Genomic DNA, 21,387 nt, shown 5'->3' on the forward strand with positions numbered 1-21,387 from the left:
GCTTGTACTCTGCCAAATTTTCAGTATCAGAGAATCCAAAAACTTCCCAGACAAATTACTACGATATTTCCCCATGCTTACTTTTGGAAAGTTTTTCCTAGTGGCTAACTAAATTATTCTTGCCACAACTTAAAACACCATGGGACGTAAAAATAAATGGCATCATCCAACACTTCATACATATTTGAAGACATGTACCTATGCTACAATTTATTTCTTAAAAAAATTAAGATAATCTTATTGCTTCTGAACTTTTCTCACAAGTCACATTTTCTAGACTTTTCATTACCTTATTGATCTCCCCTGGTTTCTGCCTCACTGTTTCGCACCCTTATTTTACTGCAACACCCAAAACTGACCACAGTAGTCCAGCTGAGGCATTACTGATGTTGAGTCAACTGGAAGGATTAATTCACACATTTTGCAGGCTATAATCAAACAATACTATTTCTTTTTGACTCTTACACAGTAGCATGAGTCATTTGACTTACTTTCATTCCTGATTCACTATGTCCTTGCAGATCCTTCTCTTAAGGACTTAACAATACTCTGCGGTTCTCCATGCTTCGTTTTTCTTTGTAGTGGATTTTTAAGTACTAAGTGTTGCTTACTGAATGACACCCCTCTTCTCCCTTGACTACAACTGCAGTTTCTCAAGGCTGCTTTGGATATAAACCTGTTTGCCAGAACACTTGTCCCTCCTAACTTTGTTTCCTGCAAATTTAAAAATGGTATTTTCTGTTCCAGGTCTCTCTATTCCTACCATGAATGAAAATAGTGAATGGAACTTAATCTACACAAAGTATGTGAACAATAAATGACACAATCAGACAGAAGACCTCATTATCTCTTCTTTGTTACTAGACGAGAATTACAAAAGGATTATTCATTATTATTCTTTGTGGCTTCTTATTTCCATCATGCATTCTGTAGATATTCTGCAAGTCATACGTCTTAAATCACTAGGCTGTCTTGTTTTTACCATGGGAATCTTTCTAATCTGCCTTAGTGTCTGCCTTCTCTTCATTCACACGCTCTAGAACACATAATTGGCAAAAGTACGCATGCTCCAGAGATAGCTTGCATGTTATACAAAAAAAAAAACCTGAAAAGTTACTAAAAATTATGAAGTATATGAAGTACTGAAATGACATCACTTACCCAGTAATAGGCTTCCTTTGAGAGATTCTGCTAGGAGGTTGTGGGGGCAGTGGTGGTGGGGTTGGCTTCGCTTGTGGAGGACCTGGCTGCTGTTTAGATTGCTGGTTCAAAGCTTCTATAATGCTGGCTGTCTTTGCCACGGGAGGCGGTGGTGCTGGAGCAAGCACATCTATGGAAGAAAGTCAGACAGTGAAACTGAATTAATTTTCTATTTACCTTCTTGTTTCTCAGGTTTGCATCTGCATGTTCTCCTGCTACAGGATTTACCTCCATCCAAGACAAATGCTTTACTACATGTAGTCAACAAGTTAAACAGAAAGCAGTCATCCTTCCATTGGAAGAAGGACCTCTTTGGGAAGACGTTTACATTTTGTTTCACCTAGTCAAGGTCAGAGAGCTCATATGGACTTCAATCCATAAAAGCATTAAAGTACAAAGAAAATTCTTACCAAAGACAGTCATATTCTTGAAAATAGTAGTTCAGAATATATTTAAGAAAGTGCTAATATTGTTTGCTGAATCAAGGCCTTCAGTTTGTGTTTTATGGTAAAATAACTAAGTGAATAATATCTGAGAAATTTTATTTAGAGGAATGTATTTTCTTAAAATCTTGTTACGATTAACATCTAAATAACTTCACGTTAGGTCTAGCAATTAAGTAAAATTTCTACTGAATTATTAAAACCACCACAACAGCAGCTGGCAACGCATTAAAACACCTTTTTGCATTCCTACGGTCTGCAAGAATCAAGCACAATGTGGAGACATAGCCCCAAGCCTACACATAACACCCATCTTTACAACCAGTGAGAAATGCAGCATTAAAACTGTATATATAAGTGAGGAGCTCTTTCACTCTAGTAGTAGATAATAATTCCTGTTGACCCTGCACTGCACCATACAGTCCTCACTGGAGCATCAGAGAAGACAGTTCATACAGTTACCAGACGGGAACGATAGGCCAAAGCTACAGTCACCAAAAGAGGAAGCATGAGTTGTGGAAATGGAAAAATAAGCCAACTATGATTAGATACAGCAGAAGGGCAAACAGGGGAAAGTGGAAACATACTTGTAGATGTTACACGCAATGGCGGCACAGGGGGATGAATAGCTGGTGGATCTGATGAAGACCTCTGCCTGCTTATACTTTCCACTCCTAAAGAATTTGTCTTCCACATTGCATTAGATGAAGAAATTGTCTGAATACCACTGCCAAGAACTGAAGGCTGAACTAAAAAGAGAGGAAAATACTGTATTATTATTATTGTTTACCCTAAGCACAAAGTGTTAACATTCACACCCGTGCTTTTAAAAATGGTGCAGCTAGAGCACTACATTCAGCAATAGGAACCACTGCCATCCTGCTGGAATGCCAGAGCAGAAATCAGAGACTGGTATAAAAAAATAAATCAATCGCATAGCAGTTTCTGGGTGAAGTCTTACTAACAGTTTACCTAAGTAAAATTTGCCTCCAGCCATTACTTCAAAATATGTTAACACTTGAAAAAGCAGAAATTTCTCAACAAGAAGACAGAAGGCAAGTCTTGGTACCTTCTTTAATCCCTGACTGAGAGCCCAGGTACTCCAAGAAAAGGACCTCACTCTCGCGTGATCATTAGCAGACATTGCGGACCCAAAGCGAAACATCAGTTTTGACTTGGAATTGACATAAAAACTGCGATTCTGAATTTCACCCAAACAAGAAGCTATAACGTCATGAAACAGTTACAAATTACTACTTCTTTGGGTCCTCCTAAATTACTCCATTCTTAGGCTGAAAAGCTGCTTCCCCATTCCATAAACACACCCACAGGTTTTCTTCATAAAGCCAATATTTTGCACATATAATATCACTTCTCCCTACTCAGCGCATGAGCATCATATCAAGAAAAGATGAAACAGAGTAAGGTATGAATAAATATTAGGTTGCAGGGAAAAGGATAAAAGGCTCAGAAGACTTGCAGAAAAGCCTAAAGCGAAGATGATAAAAGACTAATAATACACCATATGCATAACATCAACAACATCAGCAATCAACATGAATCTAAGATCAGTGATGGATACTTCTATAGCTTTTAACTAAGAATATAAAATAATAGGCTAATACACTGCTAGAGTAAAGAATACAAGTTAACAATCTAAGGCAGGCAGCATGCTTTCTTGGCATGAGTTGTACTACACTGGTGCCAAGAAGTCTGAGGTCGGGAATTAAATTAAAATGACACTCTTTGAAAAGTGAGTAAAACAGTATGGTTGGCTATGGTTAAAATAATATCAAAGGCTAAACCAGTCTTTTTAACTATCCAATTTTACTACGAATTCAGAGATAGAATCTAACAGTTAAACAGACAACACAAGCTCCTCGGGTGAATTTTCCTGTTTGTTAGGGGAAACATTCCTTTCCATCAGGTAAAGTGTCTAGATATTAAGTTTAGACTTCATGCAAAAATGTCAGGTGAAAGGAACCCCACCCTGGTTCAGTTTTATACATACTTTTGAAATAACCCAATGCCATGCTGATCTATTGTTTTCAGTTTTTCTGCCCCCAAAATAAGACATTTTAATCCAATTTTTATGCTGCAGCCATTCCTGTGAGACCAATAACTGACTTTTCCTGTTACGCAGATGTTCAATTTGCCATCCCGGACACAATCAGCGGTGTGTGAGTCCTGCCTTCTGACCCCCGCACTGTGCTCCCAAAGGCAGAGGCCGCTCACCAGTGCCTGGAATACTCCCCACTCCTGCTCCTCTCACGGAGTCTGAATTACAGCACCATAGAAAACAATGTGTTTGCAGAGTCATTTTTCCCGAATTTAAGTTCACATAAATTTAGCATCCATGAAAGGCTGCTGGATTAATAAAGGTATTAAAACAATGAAACACACCAAACATGTACTGTACAAAGATGAGCTATGCAGACTTCTCTGCGCTTCTTTAATATGACCCGAACAGATTATGTAAGAAGATAAGAATGAGGCTCACAGCATCAGCTTTAGTGGTAGGTTTGGGAAGCACACAACTCTTCTGAATAGGAATGACACCCGCACATTTTACATTACTCTGCTGATCAGGGTAAGACCATAACTGGCAATAAGACTTTCCATTAGCTACCAGTTTGCTACATCATCCCGTTCTCCATATCATGACACTTGTACTTTCATTTCAACAACCTCTGAAGCACATATTTATTAAGAGAAAACTTCGCAAGGTTAACATCTCTTATGTTCTGCATACACTCTCCATTCTCCCAGGGTTTAAGCAATTTTCTGCAGCAATCAAATGCTATAGAAATCATACACTGTACTGAACACCTTCAAGAAACAGAAGTATGGAAAGATGGAATATAACAAAACAAAACTGCTGAACTAAATTGACTGCAGCCCTCCTTTTAATAAATTGTTTAACTCTATTGAGGTTACCTGGGCAGTGTTTTCCCAAACACTATTGTGTACTTTCTTGCAGGTCTACTGAAAATCAAACTCAGAAAAGGCTGCGCAGATTCACCTCAAGTATATAAAATGAAGTAATAATTAAACTGTTTCTATGCCTACCTGTACAAAATAACTGTCAAAGGAAACCTAAAAATGTAATAATAAGAAAAAGTTATGATCCCATTCTTCTGACATACAATGATATTTTCTGGTGTCAGTACCTTTGCCAACATTCCTTGGAGGTAGAGGAGGTGCGCTACTGGTAACAGGTACCGCGGGCTGAAGGGGAGGAGGGCTGCCGCTCAGTATCGCTCCGTAGGTTTCGTTCTGCAATATACTTGGCATAAATCCTCTTTGCTTATCCTTAGCAATGCTCGCTGCATCTCTTGCCAAGGACGCTACATTAGGCTGAAGTTGGTTTGATCCAAGTTGATAGAAGCTGACAGGCCTGTCCTCTCTCCGATTAGGACTGGGTTGCTTAAACACAATAACAAAAGTACTCACTGATACCACATTAGTTATACTCATTTTATTTATTAGTTGACAGAAAGTTATTCATTTCTAGAACAAAAAAATGGCTTCTAAAATACATTTATGTTGCTTTTAATATGCAATCTAAAACCTACATTCCACCCTGTTCAAGACAAAGTAACTCCACACATTAACAAAAAAAAAAAAGATGAAATGTGAATTGCTTTTTTAAACAATTATAATTTTTTCAGTTTTTCCTGTAGTATACTCTTATAAGAGAATACTGTTCCCTTATATACATGGGACTATACTCCTGTAGAGAGTCAATATAGATATTGACACTGGATCAGGTAAAGTTTCCCTGCATAAACATACAAGGTCCTATTTTCAAAAGTAAATAAACAACTGAAGAACCTAAGTCTCATCTGAAGTCCAGCAGCGTCAGATCCCAAACAGATGATCATGATCTCACAACCAGGACACAACTGCATCTAAGTGTTCTACCTGTAGCTTAGCCTACAAGCAGTTAGGAGCCAAAATTTCTCATGAGCTCTTTTTAGCTCATTAACATTACTAGACAAGTTCAGGGGATTATTTCAATTTGCAGGTGGGACTGGACATTGCTCATCCCACGCACATTACCAAATGAGATCTAATTAGCCATCTCTGAGATTTACAGCAAATCATCTGCTTGCTATGCACACTCAGCATTATTTTTGCTGTTTTCAACAGCAAGCATAGTAAATATTATCAACTGATAAATAGAATAGCTGGAGTTATAAATTCATGTGGCTAATACAGGAATGGGTAGTAATAACCCACAGCTCAGAGAGCATAAATATGCCTTTAGAAATAGTATTAGATAAACACATTGCTGATGTACTGCCTGTACAAAATTAAAATAACCATTTATAGTAATAGCATTTTGGCAGAATAAAGACTTACACCAACAGTATCACAAATTAGCTATCAATTTTGCTCTGAATATATTCAATGCTTACTCTGGATTGATCATGCAGGGCCTTTAGACATGTTACAGCACAGCGTAGTAGTTCAAAGATTTATCAGAGTGATGTTCGTGACAGCCAGACGCATTAATCCCTACCTTTACTTTGGCTTAGCAGCCTCACTCCTCACTGGTTGACATTCTCCACTCCCTGACCTCTCCACTGTCCTGGTTCTGGTATTTGTTTCAGCCCACACTTGCTTCTGCTTTCTAAACCAGCAGAAAATTATTTTTGTTTTGTTGATTTAGGTTTTCAGTGGCTTACAAAACTGAAACAGCTTAATACAGAGACAAATGGGTGCCAGAACGGAGACAAAAGATGAGGTAGAACCAGGCAGTTGGGGCATGGGACAGCAGCGGAAATGAGCTAGATTGCCTTAGCCTTCTTTTAGGTTAGGCTCTCTTTTATAAGAAAAAATCTGAACTAGAAGAACTTCAGTTTCAATTACTTTACCAGAAAGAGAGACAAGCCCAATAGCTTGACATCTATAAACAGAACTCTGATGTGATCCTAAGCCCCAGCACTATTCACCAGCTCATTCAATGTAGTCACAGGCACAAGCCTGTGATTAATAGTCTTTAATCTCCTTTCAAAAGTCCCTGTAGTATAAGCCTATTAATAGTGGGCCCTGAAGTAGCAGTTTCATTACTTTCACCTCATTGCTGAGTAGCAGAGAACTTCCTGTATGCGGTGGAGCTCAGGGACCAAACAAAACAAGAATGCTCAACTGCAGAAGGCAACTGGCAACAACGAAAGAAGCGAAAGAAAACAACCAGATCAAAAATACAACTTTAGCGTGCCCTAGAAAGGGATTTGTTAGATATCTAGTTGTAAAGTACCCAAAAGGTTTCAGAGCTGGAAAAATGGAAATTTCTAAAATAAAATGAAGTTTGAAAATAGTTTATCAAAAAGGTCATCATTACTGCTGTTATTATCTGGATGGTGATACAATGTACAGGAATACATAAATATTGGGATATAATATGAAGGCTCACTCAGAAGAACTGGATTTCGCAGCTCCCAGATTCCAGATTCTTGCACAGATACCAAGATTCTCAAGAAAAACCTTAGGAAAATTCTCAGGAGGTAGTAACTGTGCTTTGAAACTGATGGCTCGTGACACATTTTTTGTTCTTTGTTGCTAGCACTAGTTCAAGTCAGGCACCAGAGGTACATAGCTATAGCGGACAAAAGAGACAGGACATGGGAAGAAGAATCCTAAGCAGACAAGATCTTGGAAAAATGACATTTTGCAACTGAGGAAGCCTATTGATGTCAAAATTAGGCTCCAAAACATTAAGCCAATTCAGTAGTCTGATGGTCTAGCATTTTAAAAGACATTCTGTGAAGGCAAAGAAAATGAACGTATGACTGTCAGGTTTTAATATTTCTGAACACAAAGGAAAAACTCAGCACATGAGATTTGGTTTTACATCATTAATTAAGCATTTGCAATTCATTCCCTAGCTGAGATGGGGGACTTTGCAAAAGAAGTATTAAAAAGCTAAAACCTGTAGAAAGAAAACTCAAATTTCATTGTCCAGAGAAGAAGGGGGTTTTGTTAGCTACTTTCAAGAGAAAAAAAAAGGTTGTGCTAACATCTGAAGATTAACTAATGTAAAGCCTATTGTGTATTCCTTGCACTTTATAAAGGAAGCAGAAAAGGCACAAGCAATTGTAACGCTGCACGCACAAAAAAAAAGAACAAAAACACATGTTCAATACTTATAAGGAATACTTCAAATTATGAAGCTTCAGAATGTCATTAGTATTTAGGAGCCTAAATGTAATTTCAAATTACTTGGCCCCTAGAAATCCAAGCCATTTTGAAGTGTTGTTCAGGTATCAAATACAGACAGGGAACAAACTACCATATGTTTAAGCACTTAAATACTTCCTGAAGTTGGTTCCCAAATTGGGAATTTCATTTTTAAAATGCAATGAAGTTCCTATACTACTGGAATGCTTTATAACACTTGTAATATGACCATCCTTGAAGATATTCAAAAGCCATCTGGATGTGGGCAACTGGCTCAAGGCAACCTTGCTTGAGCAGGGGGCTTGGACCAGGTGACCTCCTGAAGTCCCTTCCAACCCTCAATCACTCTGTGATTCTGGACTCAATAGCACCACACCACCACCAGAAATTTCAGGTACGAAAAGGGAGAAAACCAAAAATATTTTTACGTGAAGAATTAAGACCCTACCCTGCTATTAATTGCTGTGGCTTATTTAATGCACGAGTTTAGTTCCACTTAAGACAAGCCAATGCATAAACTGTTTCAAAACCAAAGCTGTTCACTGGAGCTGTTTCACAAACACAAGGAGATACTATAAGGTGGCTCTCTTTGGAAAGGCAATTTTCCTAACTTTTGTTAGTTATGCTTCATGATCAGCAGATCTAAACATCCCTGATGTATTTAAACAAACGGTTGACTCCATTAAGAAAATGGTATCACATCTGGCTAATCATAAGTTGATCATCAATACATGGGCATGTGTTTTATACCTTATATTATAGAGGAAAAATAAGACAAACTATAATTTAAGGAACTCAAATTAAAATACTACATTTCACTACAGAACTTTATTTTGCAGCATCTTCATACTTAGAGTAAAACGGAGTGTTATTGAAATCATTATGACCATCATGCTTGCACAGATACGTGTACAGAAAAATAATAATATATTGATACAAACCTGGAGCTTCTCATCTACATCATCATCACTTTCATCCAGATCTTCATGGAGTAGCCGCCATTCATATTCTACATGAACATGAGAATTAAATCTTCCAGACAGTGCTTGAGTAAGCTAAGGAAAAAAAGATGACTGTTAACATGTTATGTGCAGTACTTATTTGAAAATAACTTATTTAAAAACAAACACCACCCCACCACCCTCCCATATAGAAGGAACCTTGGTTTCTAAATAAAAATATTATTCTTATTTTAAGAACAGATTTCAGTAATCTGGAAAGTTACTGCACTGAGCAAGCTTAAAGAATTAAGCTCAACACAAATAAATCAAAAGCAACTAGGCTTCTCATTAACCGTGGTAGGTCCATTCTCCATCTTCTGACAATAAGCACCACATCCTATTTGCTTTGATTTAGAAATTGCAAGTCAAATTAACTGCAACAGCAGTTTTTTTGAATCACACTCGCTTACCAAGAAGACTTGACCCCACTAATTCATTTTTCTTGCTTACTAAAAGCAGTGATGGTAGCTGGCTTCTCTTCAGAGAATCACAGAATGGTTAGGGTTTGAAAGGACCTTTAAAGATCACCTAGTCCATGCCCCAGCCTGCCATAGGAAGGGACATCTTTGCCTAGAACAGGTTGCTCAAAGCCCCATTCAAACTGACACCGAGCACTTCCAGTGATGGGGCATCCATAGCTCCTCTGGGGAACAAGAAAATGGCCTTAACCCATGGCCTCCGCCCGTGGAAAGTACTTCAGTGATTAGATTTCAATAGAGTGTCAGAAACTTGTGGATCTGGGACTAATAGCTCAAACAGAATTCTTCCCTGGCCCCAAGAAGTTAGCATTTCTAGAGGCTCTAAAAATAAATATAATTTTCTTCTTAAAAGCATATACCTTGATATAAGCATACAGCTATTTAGAAGCACACAACTATTCCATCTGGGATACATTTGTTGAATATTCAACTGTAAATGGTTATATATTCAGAGATGAGTCTGCTTATAAATGCACAAACACACAGAAAGACACGACACTTACCAGCTCTTCACAGTGAGTATGTTTTAAGCGTTTAGCTATATCAAGTGGTGTCTCTCCAGATTCATTAGCTATATTACATCAAGAAAAGAAAATTAGGATGATAAGTGTGACTACTAACATGTCCATTACTAAAGATAAACTTACAAGTACATGGTGAAGTACTAGACCAACATACTAAAATCCACCTCTTTCCTTCATTTGTTGGCCCAACTCATACAAACCCTCTGAACATGACAAGCAGTAGCAACTCAACATACCATATATATGGAATAATAGCCGTGAAATGGCGATATATAACTAGGAAACAAAATATCAGTTGAAAATGCTGGTACTTATCTAAATTTGTTTTAAAACCAAGTGTAATGGATAAGCCAGTTTTAAACTTGAAATAAACAGTGAATATTGTTTTGTTTTTTTATATATAATGAAGACTATAGTCACAGAATTATGATAAAAAATTGAGCAGAAAATGCACTTATTCCACCTTCCCCATTTCTTATTGGAAGCAGTGACAAATATGAAACTGAAGTACATGTTACCCTTTTACCTATTTCAATAGAAGCCTTCCCCCTCAACAGCAGTTTGAGGCACTCCACGTTGTCCGTCAGGCAGCAGTAATGCAGGGCTGTGCTGCCTTTACATGTTTGCTTATCTAGATTGCCACTATTGGAGTACAAGAAAGAAGAAGAAAGGTGACTGAGCTTAGTCTCCTACCCTGTATTAATAAACTTCTCTTGTTACAAGATTTTCCAAAAATAAAATTATATTTGCAAACACGAGAATTAGTTTTAGTATTTGTGTTCATTTATTATTTCTACTGCTTGGCATAAAAGCAGTTATCAATAACATTGTAATAGAATTCCATATACTTACCTGTTCTGCACTAAAAAGTCAACTATATGAAGGGATGTTCGATCAACTGACCTAACAGCAAGGTGAAGTGCTGTTTCATCTTGCTCCTAAGAATAAAATAAAAGAACATATTTGTTTCTTCTGAACTATATAGAAGCAGAATTTTTATAAAGACACAAATTAGATCAATGAAAACATTTCATTTCAAAATATTCAGACATGCTACCATTAAAAGATCTCTTGTGAAGACTCTCATTGCATCCCCTTCACTCCTTTCAAGTAAAAAAATGAATGTGTTAAAAACAAATTAATGAATGATTTAATGTTTAATGATTTAATACATTTAAAATGTGATAGTGTTTGGAAACAATTTTAGATTACACTATTTAATATCTTACTTTGTTATTATTGAATTACATCATTAAAAGGACAAGCATTCAGGACAGTGTTTCAAATCTCATCTTCAAATAAGTAAAACCAGTCCTTTCTAATTAATGAAAGCATATTGCACTTACAACAATTTAACTAAGAAAATTTACAACGCTTACGTGTCCATTGGCCAGTGGAATTTTTTCTGTGAGATCGACGCCATCAGCATATACTTGGACTAATCCAAGAATGTCTCTTGATTTGACTGCTTCACAAAGAGCGTGCAATTTAGCTGCATTGTCAGCATGCTTCTTCCTTGCATATTTTCTCTCAATATACTTAGCAGTAATGTAATCTTTTCTTGCATTCCTGAAATTGAATATAATTTACTTCTCTAACTTTTAGCAGAAGATACACATTACAGTTTCCATAAATACATGCAAGTCATTTGAAACAAAATCTGAGAGAGACTATTTCTCATTATGACAATTTTTCTTTTTAAATATGCATGCAAGACATGCAGTTTCGTATTTTCAGTACGAAATGTTGCTACAGAAGATGAATCAAATATCCAATTCAAAGACAGACAATGAACTTTCCCCTCAGAACACCGGTGTGAAGTAAGAGATCAGGACTACTCAGCTCTATGTACAGAAGATACATCAGAGCTCCACAACGCTGCTCTGCTAACAGCAGCCTGGCAGGTTTATGTTTACCTGACGTGTTTTCCTACACATGCTAGGAAAGGGATGGAAGGTCTGGGATCCAAAAATCTGGCTTACATCTCTGCACAGAGCACCCAGGCCTTGGGTCTGTATTCCCAGCAGTGAGTATGTCCTGTAAAGCAACGCTTAACCAGAACAGCAACAAGGAGGATGTGGCAGAGCTTTCAGTTTTGGCTCTACGCTGAGAGGAAAGCGTAGTACACTTGAATCAGCACATGAGTTATCACTTTTGCTGCTGATATCCAACGAACAAATGACTTCTCCTCTTGCCATAACAGCAAGACAGGAGCTTGTGCTCCTCCCAAAGGGAAAAACTCCTTAGCAACTCTGCAGTTGTACACAACGCTGCCCAGAAGACAGTTAACAAAGCCATACTTTATTGTCTAGATAAATGGGTATATAATGGGCAAAAAAGAGAAAAATCAAAATAATAATAGATTGAATCAACGGATAGCTCTTGTTCCTAAAGCAGATGATGGCATTCCTTCATTGCTTTTAAAAAGGGTCTGTCTTCAGGTTCTCTTTTCACTAAAAAACCACAAACTTGATACACAGATGTATCAAACTAAATGATTGTTTAAAATACCCATTTTTTGAAGTCTTCTTATGCTATTGATTTAGCATTCCGTAAATTTATTAGTAATTTTAATTACTAATAGTCTGTATTATTATTGATAGTGGTAGTCAAAAATTATTTAAACTGCATGGCTTAACACTGGTTCTGTAAGAACGGTGAAAGTCCAGATAATGTAAAATCAGCTTCAGCCAAAGCCAGTTCTTCTGGGTTTGTTTCTGCATCATTTACCATCTTTCACAATGAAGCAGCATCCAGCCAAGTAGGCAGCTGTCCTTGCTGTGTCTCTGCCATCACAGTTCAGTGTTTTCGAGGAATTCAATTAAGGTTCTGTCTTTATTCCACATAGTAACGGACTTAAGTCCTAGGTAGGTGTAGTTTCTAAACACTAGGTGTTCAGTATCTTTCAGGTAAAATGTGTACCTTATTCCAATTTCTATTTTGAGTTTAAATAGCACAAAGTTAATAGCTTTGTTTTTAACCCCTGCCCTTGTATGTCTTTAAAATTCTCAATGAGTCACATTTAATTTGTTTCTGTCCCACAAATCATAATTCAGAGACTTGGTAAAATAATCCTTACTCTTAGGGAAGGCACAATCAGATAAACTTCAATAAAATAAACATGCAAAGCACCAGAAAAAAAGGTTTACTCCTTGGCTATAAGGCTATATACAAGCCATTATGGATCTTAAATGGCCTGCTGGTGCACACCATAATGTCACAACCCATTAGCAATATTAAATTAAATGCCTGCCTTTTTCAGAAGTAGTGGCTCTTTACTTACATATCACTGCTTGGATTAGGTTTGACCATCTCATCAACTGGCAGACAGAATTCCATAATCTCATTAAACCCAGCATTCCCAATATTCTTTGCAAGCTGTTAAAACAAATAATCCACAGCTCTCTTAATAAATATGTTCAGTCATTGGACACACACATACTAGGGTGAGGACAACGGAAAATGGGGATTGGCACTCTTTGTTTCTGATTCCTAGTTCTGCTGCTATGTCAGTGACCATGTAGGTACCTTTTTGGATGTCAATTTTCAGCTAGGATTTAATATACAAGCAACTGCAGAATAATCAAGACACCAGGTCATACAATTAAGGCAAAATACTTTGTGCTGGCTAAGAACACACACATGAACTGTCACAGAGCAGCTGATTTGATGTGGCAACACCTTTGTGTAGCAAAACTGAATACATTTTCTTCCTTTGAGGATTAAAGTTCTCTTCTAAAATAATACTAAATAATTAATGGGACAAGTATTTGTGAAGTCCTTCAATTTTTAATCTGAGAGGCATATTCATATGTCAAACAGCTGTTTTCTTTTAAAAAGCAACCAAGGGTAAGAAGACTTGGAAACACAAAAAAATACGAAGCCTTTATCAATTTGAATTCTAAGATCAGGCAAAGTTTACAGTAAGACACTGTTCCAGGAGGTTCCCTTAAACTTGAAGAATTGGGCTTTCTTAAATTATGCTTATCCAGAGGCAACTTTCAAAATTACAACAACATATTGTTAAAGTGACAAATATATACTTGCGCTGGAAATATTTTCTAGTACTATTTTTAAGTTAATAAAAGCAATTTGCTTACCAAAAGTTCAGATGTTCCCAGCACATCTAATGTAAGTGATTGCATTCTGGAATAGTGAACACCAAGTTCTCTATGGATTCCTGAGCATTCAATGCAAGTTAGAATTCCCAAATTTGTTGAAAGCCAGGTAGGATCTGAAACAGAAAGTACTCACAGAATTAACATTTTCTCAGGTAATGATTTCATCTGGAAAATGTAGTATATAGAAATGAAATTCTGTAAATCAAGATTCCTGTATGTGAGCAACCAGTTTTCTTAATTTATGTCTTTACATTTATTCTACTGGGAAACACAAACCAGGATGTTTTTAAAGGACATCACCCTCCAAGGCTGCTGGTCAAACAGTCCAGTTTGTCATTCTCCACACAGCTTTCAGGAATTGCATTTTTCCACCACCAATATAATGGTGCCACATTCTCAACTGGGGGTACAGGTGCTGTTTAAACTGAAATAACAACGCCTACAGGGTTTTTTTCAAATATAGACTTTAGACTAAGTGAAGCAGCAGTGATTCTGAAGTACACATATAGCACCACACTGCAATGGATTCTCACTCAACAATTTCAAAGATACTAAGGCTCCTCTTCTTTTGTTATCCTCACTTGTCTTTTCTCCTAGTATTTTGCACTCTTGCTATAACATTCCCTCATCTTCCAGACAAATAATTCTGTTTACACAGCTCAGAAATTCATTTATTTGATAAAGGGTTGATAGTAGCTATTTAGAACCTTCTCCTTTAAAGACAGCAGGATTGACTCTTCCCATAGTTTTATACAGTATCTATTGCTGGAAGTTACTATTGATTTATAAAGTGCATACAGCTTCAGATCTGATATTTTCAGCTACAGTTTCAGGTCAGAAAAACCAAAGTCCTGCAGTGCCTCTGTACCATAAAAGAACACAGGAAACAGCAGGATTTAAAAAAATAATCTGAAGAGTATAAAGTAGAAATTCATCGATCAACAAAAGCAACACTGCAAACACTGGTCAGCAGGTGCATTCTCTTCCAAATGAGCACAGTCTTAAGAATATTCCCTGGCTCATTCTCCAAGTCACATCAAGTAATAAAAAAGAAAGAAGAGGTATCTTAGGAAAATGCTTGAAGCATCTCACTGCTATCCAATTTTACATAAATCTTACAGAAAATATGGGCCAATAAAATAAGCTCAATTGATTTATATAAGCAACAGCTACAATTAGCAAAATATATGGGAGAAAAATAAGCTGCTTAGTAACTTCTACCTCACTGCAATATGCATATAGCAAATCAATCTTACTAAAGTAGTGCAATTAAACTGTCAGCATATTCCAGTATGTGTACAATCTTTGTGAGATAAGGAAAAAAAGTGAAAGCATAAAACATCAGCTTAAATACTCTCACGAGACACAGAATTTTTACCAATTAGAAATATGCTTAATTGAGTCACCTTGTGCTCCACAGTCACAACACACATCATTTCCAGTCATCCTCTGGACTTCAGATATAATTTCTTTTGTCAGTTCCTGGACAATATTATTTTCTCCTGTGTTATCATCTCCTTTGAATGCATTATTTAAAGCTTCCTCTTTGCTGTTTTGTAGCACAGATGTCCATCTAAAATGGCAGTAATATTTTGCTATTAAATGTTTCAGCACTTCTAAAGTTCAAGGTAAGGTCTCAGTAGAACACCGGTATCAAAAATGAAGTTAGCAAAGCAACTCACATTTGACATTCCTGTTCATCCTCTGCTTGAAAGTGGTACGTCCTGTCGTCTGCACAACAAATAATTCACATACTGATTAAAAAGAAGATTGAAAAACTGGTTTTGCAGCAATCTCTCAGAAAAATCTAAAATTAATTGAGGTATGACTCCTGAGGTCTCGAGTCTCATGGCTGGAGTGAAACTGTGTGCAGGTTTCACATCCTGCCTACAGTTTATATACATTTATATCTATGTCTACACAAAGTGGCTTGTTGCTCTTTAAACAGAAACTGTTCTCTTCAGCGCTCTGCTTCTAACACATAAGCAGCAGGAGAGCACAGTAATTTTTCCATGCTCTAGATATAACCTCAGTAAACACAAGTCTAAAGCTCTGCTGAGGGCGGGGTGCTGACACAAGGATGCAACAGATGTCCTGAACATTTTCAGGTGCAAGACCTGCATCTCTTTACTTTTCTTCCCTTGGATGACTCAGAGTATGGATTATCAGCAGCTCATATTTCTTTGGCCAAAGTGCTATCTTGTGGATATGTCCTGGTGTTTAGTGTGTGACTAAAATATTGAGCCCATATTAGAGTTTATCTGTGTATATAAGAAATATTTAAAGTTTTCAAATGAGCTCTTAAAACTGCAGTAATAAAAAATGGCAAAACAACCCTGTCAGACACAAAGTCCAAACTGCAATCAGAATAAGCCCCAAGCTGTTTTATCAAGTGGGATGTCAAGGTCAAAAATTACAATTTACTACTATTTTCATAATTCTAAGCATTGTTATCATAGTGTAGTATTAAAACAAAAACATAATACATTTTAAGTCTATGAAACAAATCAGATATGATACAGTTTGGTGACAGAGCTGGAGTTAAAATTAGAAGAGCTGATGACAAGAACGGAGGTAAAGCTACTGGTAAAATGATATTTTAGGCTGAAAATCCCTAAAGTTTGAAAAATTTTCAGAAAAAGAAAAGGTATTAAAAGATACTTTCAAACACAGAAAATGTTAATGGAGTGAGGATACATAGGAAAACAGAAAGGAAAGTGCTAGATAAAGAAAAAGAGATTTTGATCTTGCCATGATATGGCAATTGTCAGTCTTTAAAAAACAAGGAATGTATTTAAACTCCATAGTAAAACAAAGTGAAAAAGTGATCTGGAGAAGGCTAAGAGACCAGTTCTTCCTTGCCATATATCTGATGGGACAAACGATACTGTTGTGATAAGCTGATGCTGGGGAAAGTGTGTCATGGCCATAAACAATGAAAGTAAGTGCAAAAGTAAACATGGAAAACCAGTTGTGCAGTAATAGAAAAGCTGTATATTGCAAACATGAGTACAAGTCTATTAACATCAGTAGAACATCTTATGTTTACAAATAAAAAATAAGTTTATTTTCTGACAAAGGGACAAATGAGGAATGAACTTATGTTCTTCTCCCCACATAATTTGAAATATGCATTTTAGTAGTGTATTTTTATTGAGTCCATAAATGTAATAATAAAACGTTCCAGTGAGAAAACAGATAAAACATTCTGCTATACAATTTTGGTTCATCTTATTCATTTCCCAAAATCATTCAGTTTTGCTGGTTTTAATGTTTAGACTCTTTATCTTACCTTTATATCTATTATGAGATAACAAAACAAAAAAAATTCCAGTATTTTGTTCACAGTTACAGAGCAACCACTATGCTTAAATTTTAAGCAGTATTGTCATGGTACAAAAGCCTCTGTCCATCTTCTGTGGAAGTCATAACTTTCCAAGATGATCAACTATGATATTTTCAATATAAAGAGTGATGTCAGAGCAAAAATACTGGTAATCTACTGTAACGTAACACAAAATGATATAGAATGAAGGAGTAAAGTCAGCTTTAAAAACAAGTGGTTTTCCAAATAAACAGGCACAGTTGGTTGCATTATGCTAAAATAAGTGAAATGGTAAATTGTCACAAGAAGGACTTTTTATAAAGGGAAGCACTGTACAATTGTGCAAACGTTCAAGTGGATTATTGACACATCAACAGAAATATTGCAAAACCCTTTGATATTAGCTGCAAGTAAAAAGACCTGAACAACAAACCTACGTGATATGAGGTCAAAACATTTTTTCTCCTCTGGGTTTGTTTTCACTTGGCAGGTTAACAGATTGAGCTTTGCTGGAGGCCGGTTAGCCTGTGTGAAGATGAAATACATACATGTTAGTACATTGCTACTGACTGAGTCCTGCAGTCCAAAACCATAGGATAACATCCCACTGGCCAAAAAGACCTGACAAATGGCTGTTACTTGATTTTTAAGGTACCCAGATTTTATTTTTCTCTTCTGCATCATGTTTTCTAAACTACATTTTCTTATATTTGGCTATTTTGTTCACTGATCACTGTATAAACACTAGAATTTTGAAAGTGGAGAGAGGTAAAAATAACTTTAAATATCACTACCATGATCACCTTACAAGTAACACATCTGAAGGAAAGAGGTAAAAAGAGACAAATTCATCTTATGTAAACTTAATCCTCTAACACTTAGATATTTGGTTTTAAAAAAATAGTTGCCTACGTTTTCAATAATCAAATACTTTGACTCCCGCTAACATCTTTAAAGAGAGCCTAAATAACCAGTTTAGGACAAATGCTCATTTTTTGTATCAGTAAAGGAACAATGAAAGAAAATAAGAGGTTTGCAAAAAGAAGTCTTGGAAAACTAAACTGAGATAGTTAATTACCAAAACATGTAGTGAAACAAAACATTCTGTAATCATACCTATTTTCTAGTTAAGTTCTTCTCAGCTATTTCAGTTCCTTATTGAATAAAAAGTGGCAATGTTTTACTAAAAACAAAATGCACAAGCAAACTTCATTTGGAAAATGTCTTATGAACACTACCAAGACTTTTACAGCATCTCTGCACAAATCTCTTCTTTCCCTTGTCCTGTCTGTCCTACAGACCTGGGGTAGGACCTAGGAAGACGTTATGTTTGCAACCTTGACATGAGGAACAGTTGCACCTGCTACAATTGATAACTAGCTTCACTCTGCTTTTAGAATCATTAAATCATAAAACAGATTTAGAGATGCTCTGCCCTAGACAATAATATTTGAATAATAATTTGTTAAAATCATTAGGGAAGGACTACTATAAAGACAGCAATATACATAAACACATTACCACGCTTACTGTGGCATTCTAACAATTTTAATCAAGTTGCTAAAACAAGATTTAATCATCTAAACAAGAACTATTATCAAAAGAAGCTGAACTAACACATAATGTAATTAACTTGCCATGAATCATAAGAAATGTACATTTTCTCAACCTCCTCTCAATTTATTGATGAAAACATTTCACTGAAAAAAGAAGGGAGAACAAGTCTGAAGAGCACAGATTTCCTTGAAACGACCTGATAAAATGATGTAGCCAGCCAAAAAAAAAAAGAACAACATCATTATATCTGAAGACCAGTAAAAAAATCAAAACCATGGAGAAACATAAGAAGGGAAACAATTAAGTTTCCTCCTTCCCCCATTTTTTCTTTGTTGGTTTGGTCTTGTTTTTCTCTTTTTGGTGTGATTAAAAAAAAAAGGCAGCATGGTGTCCTTGAAAAACATCACATTCATGCTTTGTCCAGCAGAAGCAGCAGACATAACAGTCATGTGTGCTTTGAAACAACAAACCTGAAGGTCACTTGCTGGGCAATGTAAAATAAATCGTATCCAAGAGCGGTTTTGGAAACAGCAAGATGACAATTAATTGACAACCACATTGTATTCTTTGCCTGGTAAATAGCTTTTCAAATTCCACACGTTGCTTTAGTAGTAAAAGTCTATACAGTTTTCATTATTTAAGCCTATTGACAAGAGCTCTTTGTAACTAGAAGGATATGAGAATACACCTTGAAAATGCCAGCTTAGGCCCATTTTCTTGTTTATATTTAAATATACTTAAAAGTCATAGCACTAACGTTTTCATTGTTTACATTTTTAACGTAACTGTTTGTCCAAGAAGTGTCCAGAAGCTGCCTACAATGAAAATACAAAAAAAAGGCAAACAAAAATCACAATATAACTATTTGGTAAACAAGCCACTAGGCAACTCATCTATGCCCTTCTCACAGGCTCTACAAGAACGTAAAAATCAAATAAATTCAGATTAAGAAAGAATGCACCTGCCCCAGGACTTTGAATGTGAAGCACATTCAGGACCTTAACTGAAGTAACTTATGAATATGAAATTGTAAATGGATCCACTAAAATGCTTCAGAAAGAACCAATATACACAGAACCCATCTCTCTGGATAGGAGAATGCAGTCGAGGAACTCCATATCAGGATATGAGAACCCAAAGAAATGGTTGCAACAACCTAAACCTGGGCCAACGTGCTGATCGTGGAATCCAAACATATGCCAAAACTTTTAAGTGACGAGCTCCTAACCTGAAGTCAGCACTAACAAGGGGATGAAAAAACTGACAACTTTACATGTGTCTGATACCACCTCATTCACACTTTCATTCCACAGCCAAAGCCGAACAACAGCCTCTCCCTACCTGGCTCCCCAACACATTCCTGCCACATGGCAGATGTTGCCTGGGGAGAAGTTAGAGCCTCAAGTCCAAGGGAGACAAGGCTGTATAAATTCCTTAGCCACATCAGGCTGGAGGGTGAACGAGACTTTTGTCGGGATTAGGGGACACTAGAAGCAGAAAATGGTAACAAATGCGTAACTGCTCCTACACTATTTGTTTGAAACCTCTGGGTTCCATTTCCTGATTGAATCTCTGATTTGATAATTAAATTTTAGACTATGAGTGAATTTTTAGACATCCATAGTAACACACCAACGCCCTGAAAAGATGTGCCGCTGCCTCTGATGCCTTACATGCAGACTTCAGCATCAACTTGTGCTCCTTCCTGGAGAAACCGTAACCCTTCATCCACCAAAACTGATTTCTTGTCTCTTCTGGTAACAAAGAGGGAGTGTAGGAATCTAAAGGTCAGACCTCTAAGACAATACCGAGGAGTGCCATAATACAGAGCTGATTTTTACAAATGGCACAAAAAAATGAATCCGCTTACTTAAAGACTGGTTGATTGATTTCATTGTGAATTTTTTCTGGATATCACAGTGATTTACCTACGAAGCAAAAGATTAAATCTGATTCTTTTGCCTTCAGATTGTTCTCTTAATTACAATGGTAGATTAAAATTTCCAGCAGCAAAGAAAGAATAACACCAAAAAGATTCCTTAATAATGAGTCTGTCATATTCACTTTTTTGCGAACAACCAGCAAATTCCGTTTAAACTCTTTAAACACAAATCAACTTTGAAGAAGAATCTGAGGTTCCTCAAATGTAAGCTTTTCCCTTGTGACTTCTTGATCTGGAACCGCTTAGGAATTCCTATTTACATGGTTCAATCTGCTTCTATCATTGTTTTTTCATTGATGCGCATCAAACGGCAGTCAGCGAGATGTCAGAAAATTTCCAACTGCTAACAGTTACACAAAGGAGCAGTGTCTGTTTTTCCATCAACCGTTAACTTGCATGTTGCTCTATGAATGCTAATTTCTTTGAAGTTTTTAGATGTCTAGAAGTCTGACTTCTGCACATATGCCAATGCAGACACATGTATTCAGAGTTACAGCTGGGCCACTGAGAGAGAAGCAACGACATTCTCCCCATCTATAGCAGGAGAGTGCTTGGCAGGCAAGTTTAAGTCAGAATCCAGCATCTGTAACTGCCTCAAGATACCCGTTC

General features: G+C 36.6%; 1 protein-coding gene across 5 annotated transcripts in view; it reads right to left on the reverse strand.

The window, feature by feature from the left end:
- Positions 1-21,387, reverse strand: part of ASAP2 (ArfGAP with SH3 domain, ankyrin repeat and PH domain 2) — a 91,753-nt gene that overhangs the window by 9,914 nt on the left and 60,452 nt on the right. For 3 of the 5 annotated variants that reach the window (XM_065059546.1, XM_065059547.1, XM_065059548.1), the window contains exons 12-24: positions 17,717-17,804; positions 15,637-15,685; positions 15,361-15,527; positions 13,934-14,067; positions 13,117-13,211; positions 11,213-11,402; positions 10,686-10,771; positions 10,360-10,475; positions 9,813-9,880; positions 8,771-8,884; positions 4,814-5,069; positions 2,231-2,392; positions 1,162-1,330 (exon numbers count right to left, since the gene is read on the reverse strand). In XM_065059546.1, the coding sequence (XP_064915618.1) occupies positions 1,162-1,330; positions 2,231-2,392; positions 4,814-5,069; positions 8,771-8,884; positions 9,813-9,880; positions 10,360-10,475; positions 10,686-10,771; positions 11,213-11,402; positions 13,117-13,211; positions 13,934-14,067; positions 15,361-15,527; positions 15,637-15,685; positions 17,717-17,804 (1,694 nt within the window). The remainder of the gene's footprint in view (positions 1-1,161; positions 1,331-2,230; positions 2,393-4,813; positions 5,070-8,770; positions 8,885-9,812; positions 9,881-10,359; positions 10,476-10,685; positions 10,772-11,212; positions 11,403-13,116; positions 13,212-13,933; positions 14,068-15,360; positions 15,528-15,636; positions 15,686-17,716; positions 17,805-21,387) is intronic. The other 2 variants (XM_065059549.1, XM_065059550.1) reach the window with 1 other exon arrangement.

This window comes from Columba livia, chromosome 3 (genome assembly GCF_036013475.1).
Source record: "Columba livia isolate bColLiv1 breed racing homer chromosome 3, bColLiv1.pat.W.v2, whole genome shotgun sequence".
NCBI lineage: Eukaryota > Metazoa > Chordata > Aves > Columbiformes > Columbidae > Columba > Columba livia.